The sequence below is a fragment of the Aquila chrysaetos genome, chromosome 6, assembly GCF_900496995.4.
Source record: "Aquila chrysaetos chrysaetos chromosome 6, bAquChr1.4, whole genome shotgun sequence".
Classification (NCBI taxonomy): Eukaryota; Metazoa; Chordata; class Aves; order Accipitriformes; family Accipitridae; genus Aquila; species Aquila chrysaetos.
The window spans coordinates 30,162,807-30,180,452 of NC_044009.1; the positions used below are offsets into that span (position 1 = coordinate 30,162,807).

The window sequence follows — 17,646 nt, forward strand, 5'->3', positions numbered from 1 at the left end:
GCCTCAGAAAAGCCCTTATTCTAGATAAATCTGTTTAGCTATATCATCTCAGTCCCTTTGCCTGTGTTTCCAAAAAAAGGTGATCAACCCCCCCCCCCCCCCCCCCCCCAAACACTAGCACACTATTAACAATGGCTAGTTGTGACAGGAAGGAAAAAAAAAATCTGTGCAAACCTCTAACTAGTTTCTGGCAACAGTGCTGACTGATCAGGAGCATCACAAAGGAGTTACATGCCAGACAACTGGAACAGGAGAAACATTAGGGCAGGAATTACAAATGGAAGGAAATGTTAGATTTCAAACAGACACTAGGCAGCAACCTGCCAGTACTGCAGCCCTCAAGGGTCAGTCCTACAGAGAATGAGGACATCTAAAGAAAACCCAAGGCAACACTGGCTCTCTGTTATCTGAGAACACCACAATGCTGCCGACAGTACTCCTGTGCAGAAATAATGTACACCTGTGAAAAACCACAAAGAGTCGGCAAATACAGCTAGCGGATTCACTTGCTGGCTCGGACAGCATCTGAAGAAAGAACTATTTAAAAACACAAGAGGTGGTGTTATAATGAGGAAACCATGGAGAGCAGAAAGCTTATGATTATTGACAGAAGTTGATTAAGAAATGGATTATTGTCTGTAAGGATGTTGGAGTATCTACCATCACCTCTATCCTATATATCTTTATGTAAATTCCCTTTAATTGAGGTATTCATTTACAATCATTATTTTCATTGGTAATGTGCTTTATTTGCATTTGAAAGCAAAAAGAGGAAAAAAATTAAACACGACTGGCTGACCCCTGCCATCTGACAAAGGCTTTGCTTTTTGTCACTCTGACCCAAATGGATTAGGGCCAGGAAATAAAGGTCAGTCTCTTACCAGTACCCCTGTGTGTCACATTTTTATTACATGGATTTTCCAAGAAAAATATTCCAATCTCTGTCAGTAATTATGCATTCTTTCTGCATTTTCATGTAGTTTTCTGAGTTTATTTTGAATTCAGAAATTACCTTTGAGTGCCAAACCTATTAAAAATGAACTCTTCGTGAAATATCCTTCAGCAGTTGGATGTAAATGGTAGATTTTGTAGCTGTACATGCTCTTTTTTGCCCTTTTCATGTTAAGAATCTTCCTTTTTATGGTAGTCCCCCATCACTTGAGTCATAAACTGCCAAGACTGTGCTTGGATTACTTTCTTTTGTGAATTTACAAGTTAATTCCTTAGCCAGGTGCTGTATGACAGCTATATTTTATTGCTAAAGCAGTGCACTGGTCAGTTGAAGTAAGAGCCAGTCTTACGTGTTATTGGATGGCGTGCAGGTAAATGCGTGGAGGACGTACGCCGGTGCTCCTGTAGCACACTGACCCCAGCCTTCCACCACGGTGAGAAGCTGGAGGTCAGGTTTTAGCCACCAGCTGTGTCGGGGAGCTCCCTGTCCTGCAGGAGTTGGTTTGGGGCAGCAGTGTCCCTTCCTGAGGGAGGCGGAGGTGTGAGGGTCCCCTCCGGCCGCTGAGGCCAGCAGTGCCGTCACCCTGGCCAAGGGCCAGCCAGCCCCACGGTACTGCCGTGGGGAGACGTCCGAGGGTGGCGAGGGTTCCCCTGGGTACAGCTACGGCCCTGGAGGCAAGGCTCCGAAGATAGGCTGCTATAGAAGTTTCTGGTTTAGTAATTTTAATGATAACTTTTTAATCTGGTCATTATTTTCTTTGATTGCTAATACCTTGACCTCTAGTGACAGCTGCTGCTTGTGCCTGCCAAACTTTAATGCAGGCTACAGTAAAGAACATTATGATTATTTGAAAAGGCAGGGTGTAATGCATTTCAGATTAACAGTGAAAGAAAAGCTATTCAAGTTAGAGGTTCACTTTGCCATATCACTCTCTATGCTGCTTTCCTTATTATCAGTACAAAAAATGAAATGAGAATAGCACATCTTTTAATTTTCTTCCACTATTACCTCTTGATTTGCATTCAGAGCTCCCAGAAGAAATACCACTGAATTCAGAAGTAGTCTATTTAAGCTGCGTGGTGTTTAAAAATTGCTGGAAGAGGTTAAGGTACTGTATATTATGCAGTTGACCTTACTAAGAAGCTATGTTAACAATTTAGACTTATAATTTTCTGCCGTTACATTTTGTTAAAATATTTCTTTTTTTTCTTTTTTTTTTTTTTTAAGCAAAATTCATTATCTCTTTTGGTACCCCTGCAGGTTAAACCTTTTGATTTCTCTCTAACTTGTTTTGTAAGATTTCTAAATTGTATTTAAACTTCTTGTACTTAAAAGGTTGTTTTGCCAGTGTCTCTTTGAAAAGAGGGATTTTTTTGTCTCTGTCTCTCTCTTTGTACCTGGCCTGCAGAGGCTGCGTGCCTTCACAGCATTTTCCTTAGGAGGAAAAAGACCCAAACCCTCCATCTGCAGAGTCGTGCAAATACGTTTTGAACTCTTATCTGACACTATCATGTCTTTGTGACTGATCAGGTTTGAACAAGATGTCCGGGGAAAATATTTTGGATCCTGCCTTTACCAAACAGTAGTAGCCTCCTGGTATGTTGGATTCAGCCTCCCGGGATTTAACCTTTGTTCACTGGCTCTGTCTAGCGATGGCCAGCACTGGCCTGGTCATTGAGAAAAACAGCAAATCCTAACAAAGCAACAATAGCGAAATGTGCCAGGGGAGTGGGGGAGCTGTACCCTCTGACTCTTTAGGCTCTGAAGCCCTAAATAGAGGTGTTTGTGCTCTGTACTGCTGCTTTAGCAAAAAGCCGTGTCCATAGTGGAACCCTGTAATGCAGAACTTTTTCCAAAATGCCCGAGGTGTCACCATCCCGGCTCCGTGGGGTCTGCAGTCTCACCGGTCCCTGGCAGCAGATGTTTGTCATGGACACTGCCTCCCTGGCACCTCGCATCTAAAAACTACAGCTATGACTCTGCCAGTAAATAAAACAGGGTCAGGGGCTCTGGGGCCTGAGGCCAAGTAGCATGGACCACCCGTATCGGCATTGTACGACCTGTGACCCTCGGGCACAATCATTATTTTAAACAGGTTTATATTTTTTCAGTCTGCAGTGTTGAAATAAGGAGGGGGCTGTGCTGCAGCATTTACGCTATTCATGCAAGCGGGTGTGATGGAGGTGTGAAGTCTCCTGGGACCCACTGGAGGACTGCGGGGGCGGGGGACAGAGGCAGGCTGTTCAGGCTTGTCTGTATTTCCCACTGGCAATGGTCCCTGGTGCATGCTCTCCCACAAGTAATGGCTGGACACTCTCATGTGGTTGCTAGCTGGTATGGGCCAAAATCAGGCCAAGCAGCGTGCAACAACTAAAGCAGTACGGACCATCAGCGGTGCGGCTCTGGGGATTGCCCAACCCTCTTTAGCTTGGCTGCGTTGGCACAGCACCTGAGCCAGCCCAGGCTTACAGGCCAGCCCCAAGAGCCAGCAGGTAAGGGGCGTCTCTCTACTGAAGCAGGATCAGGTTGTGACTCGCAGCTGCAAGCACACGGTGAAGACAGTATGGGTGTTTTGACATTTCAGCATTTCCTGAGTGCCTATTCATTCTTCACACTATTGCAACAGTCGCTTAGACTTCATACAGCAAGAGCAATACATCGACAGCTGCCTTCCTGTTGTAAAGTCAACACAGGGAGCGAGAGAAGCCCAGTATGGATCCCAGAGCCAGAAGGTAGTTTTATTCATTTAATCTCTAGGTATGTAGACTGTGATCAGCACCATAGCAACTATCTGAGCCACTTGAATGAGTTAGATACAGAGATAGCAACACTCATTATTTATACAGCACCCTTTATTGAAAAATTAAAAAATGCCAGATACCAGTTTCATTGAGTAGGTAAACTGCATTCATTTGTTGATATGGAGGTGCCATAAAAACCTCTATTTGTATCACTGGGATATATCTACATGATAGAGACTGTTTGGCAACAAATAAGTAAAACAGTTAGAGGTTCTAAGGAATAAAAGGGGATAAAAGCATACTAAATGGATGAAGAATCGGTCTATGTGCAGAGCCAAGCTGAAACTTGGCAGCTTTATAAACCAGTTAACACAGAAATAAAGGAAAGTCCAAACAATAGGAACAAATCTGGAACAAATAAAATCATGAACTCACAAATGTTGTAAGTTGATTGTAAAGATAAAAATGTCTTTTGAATCAATCATGTCCCTGTAGTTTATTCTACTGCATGCTTTGCTTCTGGGAAGATTCTGTATCTGAAAAAGCCATATGAAGTATATTCATAGAGCAGTACAAATGGAAATAAGAAATATTTCTCACTTGAATAATAAGACACAACTTTGTCTCTATGTTATTAGCTGGTTTTCCTCTGAATCATCTTGAACTTCTAGTCAGACAGCAAAGTAAAATAAATTATTTCATCATGCTGCAGAATATTTCTGAAAGAAAAGTATACTCTGTGTCTGAGGTGAAACGTAGACTGCATCAGTGAGGTCATCTCTGAAGCTTAATTATGAGATAATAGTTGCAACTTCTAATTTCAGGCTTAATCAGTTTTATGACATCCAGCTTCACAGAGCAGAGCTGGCGTGAATGCAATAGGAAAGATTTTTGCCACGTGACCATCATCATTCCCTTGGCACATGCCTGGTCACCATCAGTGCTTGCCCCGCAGTAGTACAGCCATCCCATGGAGTATTCAGGCAAGCACAAATGATCTTGCAGGGGAAAGGGTACATGCCAGATCACCCCTTCCCTCATGGCTGCTGCACCTGATAGGCCTCCCTGAGGAGACGGAAGCCAGAGGCCTCTCGAGTGCCGCATTAGTCAAGGTCTCAACTTGAGTTAGCCCACCTGAGGTAAAATCCTATCCAAGGTAAGGTAAGTTGTAGTGCTCACATTAGTGACCGAGCAGGACAAGCTAGTCAGATAGCTAAAATTAAGAACACGTCCCTTCTTCATTTAAACCTTTCCAATTTAAATGTTTCCTGTCTTTACATGGGAGGGTAGGGAGCCTCCTTAGAAACTCTAAACAAACCAGCTAATAAAACCATAGTGTTACATCACTGCAAGGCTGTCATCCCCTGTGGCAGGGATGGATCTGACTGGCTTCAAATTGGTTATCCATATCACAATGGATGTAGGCTAACTGGAGTTTCGAGGCCCAGCAAATGATGAGTGAATTTTGCTATATCAGCCAATTAATAGCATCGGTAGCATCGGTATTTATGCAGAAATGAAGCTGAAAGTGCAAATAAGGCCAGCGACTAAACCTTTCCAGCAATTACATTTAATAAGGTACTGCATGTTATTTACAGAAAACATACATCACACAATTCCTACACATAAAATGCACATAAAGACAAAAGCTGCACTCCCATAACATGCTAAACAAAATAAATAGAACTGAATTATTTTGGCACAATAGCTATTACATAAATAAATATCCTAGAACACAGTGAATTAACATTTATTTACAGTCTATTGAAAGTGCAAAACAATTGGCTGAAAATTAAGATATTTGTAAATGCTTAAGACCAGAAAATATGTGTTAACCAGCCACAATTAATTATAGCTGAAGTTTAAGGTTTTAATGTCAGGAAATTATTCTCTTGAAATCCATTTGTGCATATTGTGCTCTTTTTGATCCAGTCCTTTGCTACCTTTATGCTATTGATGTCGACAACGTTACTATCATAATGGAATTTTGTAAAAACCTGATTGGTAGTTTAAAAAAAGAAGTAAAATGTAAACACAGATTAATCTATTTATCATTCAAAATATTTTCAGTCCTGTCAGTTTTCTAAAATGGCCACATTGCTTGCAGTAGTAGACAGTACGATTAAGATTAGAAATTTTTCTTAGTATCTGTTGTATTTCACATGGAAATATTTGTAAGTCTTCTCTGAATAGAACTATACCTTGGACCTCTCTTGAACCTACATTCTTTCATCATTGCTCACATACATCTTCTACTGAGGTCAACAGTAGCTGGGCAAGCTAAACTGATGATCAGTTTTGGTCCTGACCCGAATAAATCATAAAATACAGATTTTTAATTAGGGAGAAAAACACTGCCTCCCTTAGAATTGTTAGAAGCTTTTTGTGTATTTTTCACTAACTATTCTATTTTATCTTTTGCCTTTTTTTATCCATATGAGAAATCATTTACTACACTTTAAGATGAATTAACAGTTCACAACATGGCCACCCGTACAACGACAGTGCATAAATTCTTCCTCAGCCAAAGTTCTCTGACAGGCTGGTATACATTGTGCGTTGCCTAAGACCTTAGAATATGTTTTTGCTTATTTTTGTAGTGGCAGTGCGGTAGCAGAGAAAGTGAAGTTCTTAACAAGTGACCTTGACAGGATAAAAGATCATTTCTCATCATTGCTTCAAATGTTTATGCTCGACGCGGTTCTAGTCGGTGAGACATCTGTGATAAAGTTCTCTGGTTGTCAATCACATTTAATTGCCGCACATAGCTCCGAACATCCTGATGGTTCTTATTAGTTAGGGCTGCGTCAGGATCTGGTGAAAGAGAAATGATGTAGGATTGATACACTTACATGAACAAATGCCCGAACAGAATGCATAACTCTTTACAAGCTGTCACAGGAAACACCAGATCCTGGTGAGTTAAAAAGAAAATATTTAGAAATCGCTCTCTTTGAAACCTTTCCTCCGTATCTGATACTCTTTCTGGTTACTACCCTCACAAATTAACTTTTTCTCTCAGATATCCTTGGCTACATTTGCTCAAATTGATGGCCCTTGGTTACAGTTTTATACATCACCTTACCAGTCAATAGCTATAAATTATATAAATTATATAGCTAACTAGTATGAATTAAAGCTGCCCATCTGCTTTTGAACTAGCAGCTTTCACAGATTCAAAACTATATAATTATTTTAAGCCTCCTTTCATGAAATATTCCCACTTCTAGCTCAGTATTAAATATTTGTAACACTGTAGTGCTTAGTGGCTGCCCCATTCAAGCCTCAAAATTTACTACCTGTTTACATTACTTAACATAACCACATTGTACCTCCTCCAACAACAATTATGAAGTACCACTGAGTTAAAATCTGAGTATCTTCAGTCTCACAGTGAACAGCTTGCATTTTAATGAATTATGTGTTAGGTAACTTAAACTTCTCTAAAAGAAAGATACTGAAGCATCTACTATATATAAACACACATACACACACAGAAAAAGCATGGGACTTAGATATGGTACATCTATATACCAGCATTTTGTTATATCAAGCATAGTGAAAATCCACTTCCATTTCTAAATATGTGGAGGTCTCACTAGTGCTTATTACATTAAAATTAAAAGATCATAGCCAGAAAAACCTTGATGGTGGGAGAAAAAAAAAAGCTCCCTTAACCTTTATCTTCTAGAGTTATGCTTTGACCCAGATGGAAAGAAACTATTTTTATAAAACTGTATTGTTTTATATTATTTATTCTGTTCTTTGAGAAAGAGGAAGGCTGCTGTGAGGCAAAATGAATGAAGTGCTGAGGAAATGCCACTGTGACTGGGACTGACAGTGCACCCAGACGGGATAAGACCCACAGAGCAAGCCTGTTTGATCATACAGCTCTGTCATCTTACATGGCCTCAGGTGAATTCTGGTAATTATACTGACAAACAGGTTTTAAGTTCATCACCTTATGCAGTTATGTCATTTATAAACGTCATGTTTCCAGCCTGGTTTCCTATAAAAACAGGGTTTATCCAAGCAAGTATCTTGCATTTAATTGTGTGCTGCTGTCTGCTAGCCTTATTTCAACCACTTCTGAACCCAGTGGCTAATTTCAACCAATTCTAATTTGACAGATGTGTAGAGACCTCACAGATATTTAGCTCCTTCACATGCTTGGAAAAGAAATGGAGGAGAAGGGGCTTCTAAGAGCTTCCTGAAGGATATTTCACCCTGTGAAACATCGGAGGATCCAAACATGGAAGAATCACTGGAAACCAGGCTTTTGAATTCTGGTAGACACAGAATTAATTGTAATTACTGTAGCTACTCATGGTAATGCTGACTGTGCAGATGTTGTAATACACTTACTGAAAGATTGGCTTCGGCAGAATTTCACCGTCCTGACAGTGTTGGCAATCATGCGCTGGAAAGAAGAGATGGGATGCAATCAGAGAACAAGCACTGTATTTCATCATCATTTAAACGAAGCACCTAACTGTGCCTGAATGTGAAGACATATGCCAATAAAAGCAGTCATATGAATGAAAATATAATTTTAATGCTGATATCCTCATATGCAGAGTGTGATTTGCATTTACACAGACTTTAAATGAGCATGAGTGTAATTTACATGCGCTCAGAGAACCCCTTCCCTTGCTTGGATGCTGTAAAAGGCCTTAACTAAGAACAAAAATCAGCCCCTTCAATGTGCATTTCTTTGATACCACCTTTGCACATTAAAAAGTAAAAGGAATATCATGTAGAACACCTTGGAGTATGTATACATTAATTTTAAGGCCATCAGTTGCTAACAGCAAGGCCATTTCTAGAACATACTCAGCAATTAAAGAGGTTTCACCTTTTGTTTGAGTTTGAGTTTAAAATGCAGCCCTCCTGGAAAATGACAGTGTAAAATGAGCATGTGACAGTGTGTGTTCACTGATGCCCTCTGGAAGTATGCTCAATTCACAGGTGAGAAGGCCACAGTTAGAACTGTGGCCCTGCAGGCAAGTTTCATCAAACAGACCTGTTAGACTGTGTTAGCTTGCACAAGTGTATCTAACTCAACCTGAAAAGTGGATTCACTTTTGGTGGACACTTCTGCTGGCAATTCACAAAAAACAGCAGAAGTCACTTCAGTCCTTCTGGCTGTGCTTGCTGTTCAGTAAATAAGCCATCATTTCACTCACTTAGATAAGAAAATACTAATCAATACATTTTGCTCTGATAAATCAGATGCTATTTTACAATAGTTTTTAAGAACAGAAATGAAGGTAAGTCATAAAGCAAAACATTCCAGATTTAGTTCTGGACTGCAAAATTTTACCTGGCTTGTGTCACCACACAGGTAATACACCCACCAGAGCGGGGGCAAAATGAGTTGTTCTGCATAATGTCAAATAAACTGAAAATTCAGCAGTAAAACTGAATTCCTTAGCTAGATAGTTTGATTCAATCACTGTTATAAGGACGTTTGTTTCAGTTTCTTTTGCTTAGATTAAGAAAAAGCAGAGGAGGGAAATGCTATTCCTAATCAGAGTCTAACATTTGTTCCAACACTTTAACATCCAACAATTACAACACTGCACACTCTCACAAGGCTGCTTCATACCTTCTTGAAATTTTGTGTGAGATTAACAAGCTAGTCAAAAGCCCTCACACAATGGAATGATACATTTCTTACTAGTAAACAGTAAAACTTAGGGCATACGCTCCTCAAAATTAATACACAACTTTAATCTTACATGAAAATGATGTTATAAATAAAATACCTTTGTGAAATCTGTCATTCCAGAAGTGGAAAGCACCAATGTAAAACATTCCTTACACACATACTGAATTATCTTAGACATTTTAATGCACTGTCACGCATACAAAAATGGGTATGGCTGGTGGTCAGCATTAGAAACGCTACTGATATATCATGTACTACATTTTTGTGGATTACACATTGTATAATCAAATGAAATGTAGCTATTCTGAAACTGATCTAAAATATTTTAATTCTAAAACACAAGTTCCCAAAAGATGTAGGGAATTTGGATATGGGTCTGTTTATATTGTTCCTAAAGTCATATGTATTTACAAGTGGAAAATAAGTAGATTTCAAGTAAGAATAATTTTTATCCTATGTTAATTTTCATACATCTTCAAGCCATCACTACTAGGCAGATTTTCTAAGGCACTTACCTTACAAACATTCTCATATGTGCTTAGCATTAAGCATGTGAATAAGCCCCACTGACTTCAATGGAACCTCTTAAATACTCAAAGATAAGCACTCATTATAATACTGGATTGAGACAGAACACACTGTGTATTACAGTGTTGGTTCTTCAAATCTAACCCAATCAAATGAAAATCAAAACAACATGAACATGTAAACATGAATGTTTCATAACTCTATGGATTCATATTTGGCTCTGTTATGTGATGCTGTTTGCTTTGATTTATACAATTTCAAAAAGTAGTCCCCTAAAATAACTATTTCAAGGAGAGACCATAAAGTTGAACTGGACCAGCCAACCTGATGAAGTTTCAAGAGCATCTAACTTCAAGGGAAGCTTTGCTAAGGACGCTTCATTTTTATGAAGATGGCCAGCGTTGCTTGATGTGCTTTCTAGACAGATTATTAATACACACCCTAATTTTTCATACCTGTAAATGTTTAGGTTTTGAAGCCTCATTTCATAATGATCTTTGGAGCTAGACCAAAGGCTTAGTGTTTGATTAGTTTGATTATTAAGCTTCTTAGGTGAAAACTTAGATTTATCAAAAAAAGTGTGCTCTGTGAAATCATTTTACTCTTTTTTTTTCTTTATGTGGGAAATTTGTTCTGAAAAAAAGCATAGCATTCAGAATAAGTACTGTAATGCTGTATTGTACTGAAAGACAAATTGTGTGTGTGGTGAAGGTTTTTAAAAAGTTTTCACTATTTCCAAATTTCTCATTATATGGGCTATTCCAGGCAAGGAAAACCAAAGTGGCAATGAACTTGTCTGACTTCTGGTTAAAGGCTGAACTGCCTGGCTTCCTTCAGTTGGCTGAAAGGCTTCATTTTAAGGAGTTACTTTGCCTATTCGTGAGGATAATCTCATTCAATCTGTGCATTCAGAATTATCCTGGCAATGATGAAACACAAATGAATGAGGAAGTGAGTGTTAAGGCAGAATAAATGGAGAAACTGTGGCCAGAAGACAGCATTGCAACCCAGTGGGGAGATTCTGGAGCATTATGTATCCTTGAAGAGCTCTTGTGTAATATAAACTCAAAAGAGCTCTTCTCTGGAAGGTGCAAATTGAACAGAAAAACAGCATATGAAGTGAAAGTGAATTTCCCTTCCTGAATCTTGTAGATAAGTTGGATTGTCATCTTTTGATTCAAGAAAACTAGAAACATGTACAGAGAAAATGTTCAGATGGAAGTTTAATTGCCAGCTCCTTACAGTTTTTCTTCAAACAGAGGATTACCTCTAGTTAATGCCTGAAAAAATTAACCTCTGTTTACTCACTGGGCTAAGAAAGACCATTACTGAAAAGCCATACAAACCTAAATTTGGATCTTTCTGAAATAGAACCAACTGCATAATATAACAAGCAACTGCTACTACCAGCATGCTATATATACACAACAATACCCTTTCAAGTTTTACACAGTCTGGAATAGTGGCAGCAGGCCAGCACATTATCTTCTAATCCATTCCAAACCCAGGTTTCTAAACGTTATAAATATTCATATATGCCATAGAAAACTACTAAGGGCTTTAGTCACACACTTTTTGCATAATCTTATGTTCCAAAAATGAAAGAACGTTTGCCCTTTTTTTGCATAAGGATCAGAGTGTGAATTCCCTTTTGTTCATCTCCACAAAACCCGAAAACCAATATGCGCAGATTCTCTAATCCTCATTTCACACCTGAAGGGTGAAGAGGCTTGACAAAAAGAAGCCTCAACGGCCAGCATCATGGCACTGTCTTGTGCTGCCATGGCAGGTCAGCACTTTCAGAGCTCTCTCTGTGACTTCTGCTCCATCCACAGGTGTCATTTCTGAGACATGCTGGGTAGTGCGACATGGAGATGGTGCCATGGAAAGTGATCTTTGTTCAGGCTGTCTGATGATTTGAGAAATGGCACTGATAAAGTTCCTGAATAATTGCATCTTCCCTCTCTCTATGAATACAAAATTCTGTACTGGCAGTCAGAGTGCAGGATTATGCAGCTGAGGTTTGAAAAAAGTGCGAATCAGTAAGTGGTCAAGAGTATGAAATATTGCCTCTCCTTAAGGAGAGTCATGCTCAGTACTTTCCTTACTTTCCTCTCTCTTCTTTCCCTGGCAAGATATAATTCTAGGAAAGGGCTTTTAATTTTTTTCTACATATATAGCTATAAAAGCAGTGTTACTGAATGTTATGACTGCGCTGCAGGTTGTAGGTTGTCCTGTATCTGCTAAATCATAAAGAGTTTATAGGAACTAATAATACTGACAGCTGTGGGGGCTCTTCTTCACCTGAAAAGAGGGTCATTAAAGGGCCTAAAAGACAAGTGTGTATTCTGGATCACAAACTAATTGCGTTTGCTGTCTACTGCCGTCTTCAGTTTTTACATAGATGGGTCTTCTAAAGCAACGCTTACAACTAACATCTACTGTCAACTCACCAGTAGAGAAAAGATGCAGGTCATGGAATATATGCCAAACTAGAAGGTACATCTGAGCAACACTGTGGTGGAAACAGCTTGTACCTTGTCTCCATCAGCTTCTTACAATGAGATAAGTAAAACACCTTCAATACTTCTCTAAAACCATGTCTTGTTTGGTATTGAAGACAAAGCGTTTTACTAAAGGCTTATACTACTAATACCAGTAATTTAGTTATTCTGCCTACTTACTGACAAAAGTATAAATAACATGTTCCTCCACCCCATGCCTTGCTTCATGCAATAAATGGCATAGGAAAGAGCATAAGTACAGTGCAAATACAAAGACTATACCTATTTCTGACACATTCAATATTGTTTGCCCACACCTTGTACAAACCAAATGGGTCCGCTTACAGACTTCCCTCTTTACAAATAGCTGGGGCTCTACCACACACGGTATTCTCTTCCCTGGCTAGCTGTCCCTGCCCTCCCACTCCTCATAGCCTCCTCCAAATGAGAGGCATCCATGGGGATCAGGAGATGGGGAAGGGGAAGAAGGAGCAGGCAGTTACAAAGGCAGCAGCAGGTAAAGCTCAGCAATGCTCTGCAGAGTGATGTCCCCCCACTACTGCCAATACCACAGTTCTGCCACTACACCTCTGAAAAGATCAATTTATAGAAAAGTGTAGCAGGAAAAAATTGACTCAGTTCCTTTCCTTTTTAGCTTGACTTGCTAAAAAAACCTAGGCTAATGTGGTTTAACACCATCTGTCTGTTTTTCCCTTCTTCTCTAGATAATTTTGTCAAATTTGAAAAAAGAACCCAGAGTTTTCAAACATAAGAAAGCTCCTACCAATTTTCTGTGAAATAGATGGCTGTGGACAAGAGAAAGATCATGTAAGTGCCCTCTTTTCCTGTCTCCTTCAGGGAAAAGGCTGTAGTGCAAGTTCCTATGTTATGACAAAAGCCTATTCACACAGAATTCCCCAGCCATGAAGAAACCACACATGCCCCAGCCACGTGGAAAGCTCTGAGCAGAGCTCAGGCAGCCGTGAAACACAAACATTTAGGAAACCAGGCCTCGCTGTTTCTGGCACTCGGGGAACTCCTGGCTCAGATACCATCTGACAGGTCCTGCGTGTTTTAAGATGCAGCGTTTAACATAAATAATAACAGAAACATCAGAAAACATAAAAGATATAAAGGAAGCTGTTTCAGCTGAAGAGATGCCACTAGATCAAGCTTCTACTTTTGGCTGCCAGTTACAGGAATAAAGTTGTCAGCAGCACATCAGCTGTCGGGATCAGAGCTCAGTGGTGGGAATGCAGACACGATGCCAGAGGCTGTTCTCAGTTTCATCACTGTGCTTACATGAGAGATGGAGGGACTCACCTCCTCCAGTGGTAAATGGCACCACCAGTGGCAACTACCTAGATATTTTTATTCATAAACTTCAGCAAGCATCAAAGTTAGGATGGATCGAGGGAAATACTTTTCCAAAGAATGAAGATGTTTTAGACAGATCAGTAATAGAGTGGCTCCCTGCAGGTATTCAGAGGTATCTCCATCTGCTTGTGACGACAGATCATGCAGCAGAACAAACAGGCAGAAACAACAAATGGCAGGACAGGATTCCTGTGAGGAAACCTGGTTTCTGCTTTTCTCCTGAAAATGGCAGAATAACATCACAGATTTACCTGGAGTTTATACTTAATGTAAAAGAGAGCTGAATTTAACTATGCGTTATTTGGCTGAGTGGTCTTGTCTTCACTAGCTAATATCTGGCAATTATGTGTGGATGTGACAGTTGTAAGCTTAACGCAAGTAGGCGGTAGCAACTGAGGTTTAACAGTAGGCTTTTCTTCTCTGCTTGACCTGATGACACATGCAAAAAGCTAAAACCTGCCAGGTCCACGTTAGGATTTGAATGAATTATGTGGGTGGAATCTGAATATCTTGCTTTGAAGAGCTACGGGTTGAGAGAAGCAGTAAAAACACCATAGAAGCATGCAGAATAGCCAGTGAAGAACATTAAAAACACGAAAGACATACTTGTAGTAAGGCCTGGAGAAAAAGCAGACTGAGCTTTTAAGTAGAGCACTAACTGAGGAAAGGTTTAGAATACTGAGAAGGGAGAACGTTTCACTTTCTGTTGTGTGGAGGAACAAAAGACATTATACTGATTCTTTGAAAAATATATAGCATCAAAAATACATTAATTGATCTTCACTTTCCCTTCCTAAAGGAAATGCTCAAAGCTCAGATTACTGATCAAAATGGGTGATACTACATTCATGCAGTACAAAATTTTATTTAAAATCTTTAGGTGCTACTAGAAAATCCATGCTCTGGATATAACATACTTCTGAAAGTAAGGCAATATGCAGACTAGGGTGAAAAGGGCAGACCTGCAGCAGCCTATATATAGATCAGTTTAAGCTGCTATAAAATTCACTCTTGGCCTTGGGAGTGCCAAACTGTGGTATAGAGTGGTGCAAAACCATTTCTAAATTACAAGCCTAGGTTGAACCTCTGTCTGTGTGCAAGTGCTCACAGGAGAGCTCCTGCCTCCTGTCATGGCTTTTACACATAGTCAGACATAAAGAAGAGCCTGAGGCATATAGCTCTGAGGCCTGCGGATGTACTGGCTCTTCTGGCTCAGGAGGTGTAAGTAGGCCAAGTGAGGTGGAGAACATGGAGCCAGCCACATAGCCATGGCTATAGCAATGCAGCTGCCATCCCTCCTGGTTTGGAGGTGCTCCAGCCAAGTCTGAGATCCCTTTGTGTTCCCCCAAATATTTACTATCTACACTAAAATAAATATATTTGTCTATCTAATTAGAACAAGCAGGCCAGGAAAAAGTCCTTTTCTGCAGGTAGAAGGCTCAAGGCCTTTGGAAGGAGATGGCAACACAGGCTGCGTATGCAATTACAGAATGTCATTATTGCGAAGTGAGGTCAGGCCCTTACTCAGGCATTAGCACTACCATTTGCTCACAAAAAAGCCTCAGCTTAGTGGAGAGGTATTTTCACCCTAGGACAGAGGCTGTCCGGAAGCTACAGACTAAAATCTAAGGAAGAATTCACTTAGAATGATGATGACTTTTCTGTGAAGTTTTCTAAGGAGCTGAAAGTCCTCCTCTCTTCCCTTCTGCGGTATCAGTGCTCAGCAGGTAAGACAAGCTCCTCTGTACTGCAGTGGAAATGACCATGGAGTGGTTCTGGTTACTGTAGTACTAAGAACAAGCAGATATAGGTGCCAGAGTAGATACACTCTAGCGTGGCTGCTGAATGGAGCTTTACTGCAGAAACATTAAGTCAGGTTTGGTCTTGTAGTGCAGCTGCTCATAGCTGGGCTTGGCTAACCCTGGTTCTCAGATGTAGGTGTCATCAACCACATCAATTAAGAACACAGCCTTAGCAACCAAGAAAACTGCTTTTCACTGCTGAGAAACTTAAGTTTCAGTTGAGATTTCTGCCACAGGAAGTTGCCTGCCTGCAGTTTTTGACAACGGTGTTTGAAATAAGAGCTTAGGTGCAGGATTTAAAATAAATCAAATCTGAGCATAATCTAACCTTTTATCATTGATCCCCCTTTCTAATATGAAAGCAATCACGTCACAGAAGTCTCCTTTCACTTGTTAAAGGAAAGAAGAAAATAAGATGTTGTGCACGTCCTGTATTAAAGCTCCTTTCATTCTCTGAGGAGCAATGCAGAACTATCCCAGCCTGAGGCAGTTCAGTCCTGTTTGAAGGAACAGCAGTTAAAATCACAGCTTGGTCCCAAACTGGCTGTTAAATATTGTCTCTAACAGCTCTGCTTCCTGTCACTGCTGCTGCCTCTCCTAGGAAACATTTTGGCTGTGCACGGCTCAGTGGGCAATTGCTTCTCCACCTCTGTGAGGTTTTCCAGAAACCCAGAGGTCCCAGGCGCTGTGCACAATGTAGACTATTTTTGCTAGCTCTTGGCCCTGCCTTCACTTTCTCTAGCCCTCGAAGTCATTGTTGAGAAGTTTACTCTTGAAGAGATGAATAGGGAGGTCTTTTTAAATTTTCATTTCAAATATGTCATACATACCATTTTTTCGAAGTTTACTAGATTGTCAGTGAATGTCTTGTTTCCCTCATGAGTAAACGTCATGTCTGTATAGAAATAAAAGCCACATACTGAATCATGGCCATACAAAACAGCAGAACATTTTATCTATCCCTTACAAAAATCAAAGCAGCTATAAAAGTAAAACATTTAGTTTTTAATTTGCAGCATTTCTCAGACTAGAAAAATTGAGGTATGATATTCAGATGTAGCAAAGCAGTTTTCCTTGTCTCTGTGTCATGCTTTTTACAATGGAAAAAGATCACACCTCACACCGAGACTGATTTTTGCTTTTTCTTGCTGCTATTCTTATTCTTCAAATATCTGACAAATAGCTTTCAAGTTAAGAATTCTGGTAACATCCAAGCTTACCTTTTATAAGTAGTGGCATGAAAGGAATTATTGGAGGGTCCAATTTAGCTACAGTTAGTCTGTAGGCCCTATGGTTTCTTGATGGATCCTTAAGAAAAAAAAGAGAAATCAAATAATTACTAACATGTATTATTATATATATTGACACACTGTATGCATTCATTTAGATGTCATGGCATTTATTAAAATAATTATTTTCTCCTGTGGCTTTAAAAGTGCATCTGCAAACTAAGACACCTTTTATCATTCTCCCATACAGCTTACATGATGAGAATGCAGCTGCTAAACACAAACATTTTTCATGCCAAATAGCAAGGTAAGATATGATTACAAAAAAATTGTTCATAAAAGGATCCACACATTTTTCCTCCCTCCTTGCAGCTGCAGATCCAGTTTTGCATATGTTGTAATACTAAAATGTATTGCCTGGAAAGATCCAGGCTGGAAAATACAATTTCCCATATGTACTATCGGAAAACATGTGATAAAGCTTTTCTGAGTTCCCAGATTAATTTTGAGTGGTACATAAGTTCTCTCAGAGTAGGTTCCTAAGAGTATAATTTATTAGTCATACATACTTGTTTTAGCAGCTCTAAAATGGGATCATAAACTTCTTAAAGTCAAACAAGGACATATAAAATGTTCTGAATCAAGGAATTCAAATCAGTTACTCAGAAACTGAATTAGCTCAGATTGTGCATAGAATAAGGGATCTATTGCTATTCACCATTAAGCTTTCAAACTCTGCATAGATCTTCTTGAACTTGCTTGGAAGTTTCTGTTAATAAAAACAAAAATAGCAAACCTTAATTAAATCCAATTTGTGTGGTAATTTTACTGTAAATGCTAGT

General features: G+C 39.7%; 1 protein-coding gene across 8 annotated transcripts in view; it reads right to left on the bottom strand.

Annotated features, from left to right (window-relative positions):
• Nucleotides 1–3,786: 3,786 nt before the first annotated feature.
• RAPGEF4 (Rap guanine nucleotide exchange factor 4) overlaps nt 3,787–17,646 on the bottom strand; it is a 159,723-nt gene continuing 145,863 nt past the window's right edge. For 5 of the 8 annotated variants that reach the window (XM_030017966.2, XM_030017968.2, XM_030017970.2 and 2 more), the window contains 5 exons: nt 17,523–17,573; nt 16,796–16,883; nt 16,406–16,470; nt 8,059–8,113; nt 5,248–6,507 (listed from right to left, as the gene is read on the bottom strand). In XM_030017966.2, the coding sequence (XP_029873826.1) occupies nt 6,380–6,507; nt 8,059–8,113; nt 16,406–16,470; nt 16,796–16,883; nt 17,523–17,573 (387 nt within the window). In that variant the 3' untranslated portion in view covers nt 5,248–6,379. Of the gene's footprint in view, nt 6,508–8,058; nt 8,114–16,405; nt 16,471–16,795; nt 16,884–17,522; nt 17,574–17,646 lie in introns of all 8 variants that reach the window. The other 3 variants (XM_030017963.1, XM_030017965.1, XM_030017964.1) reach the window with 2 other exon arrangements.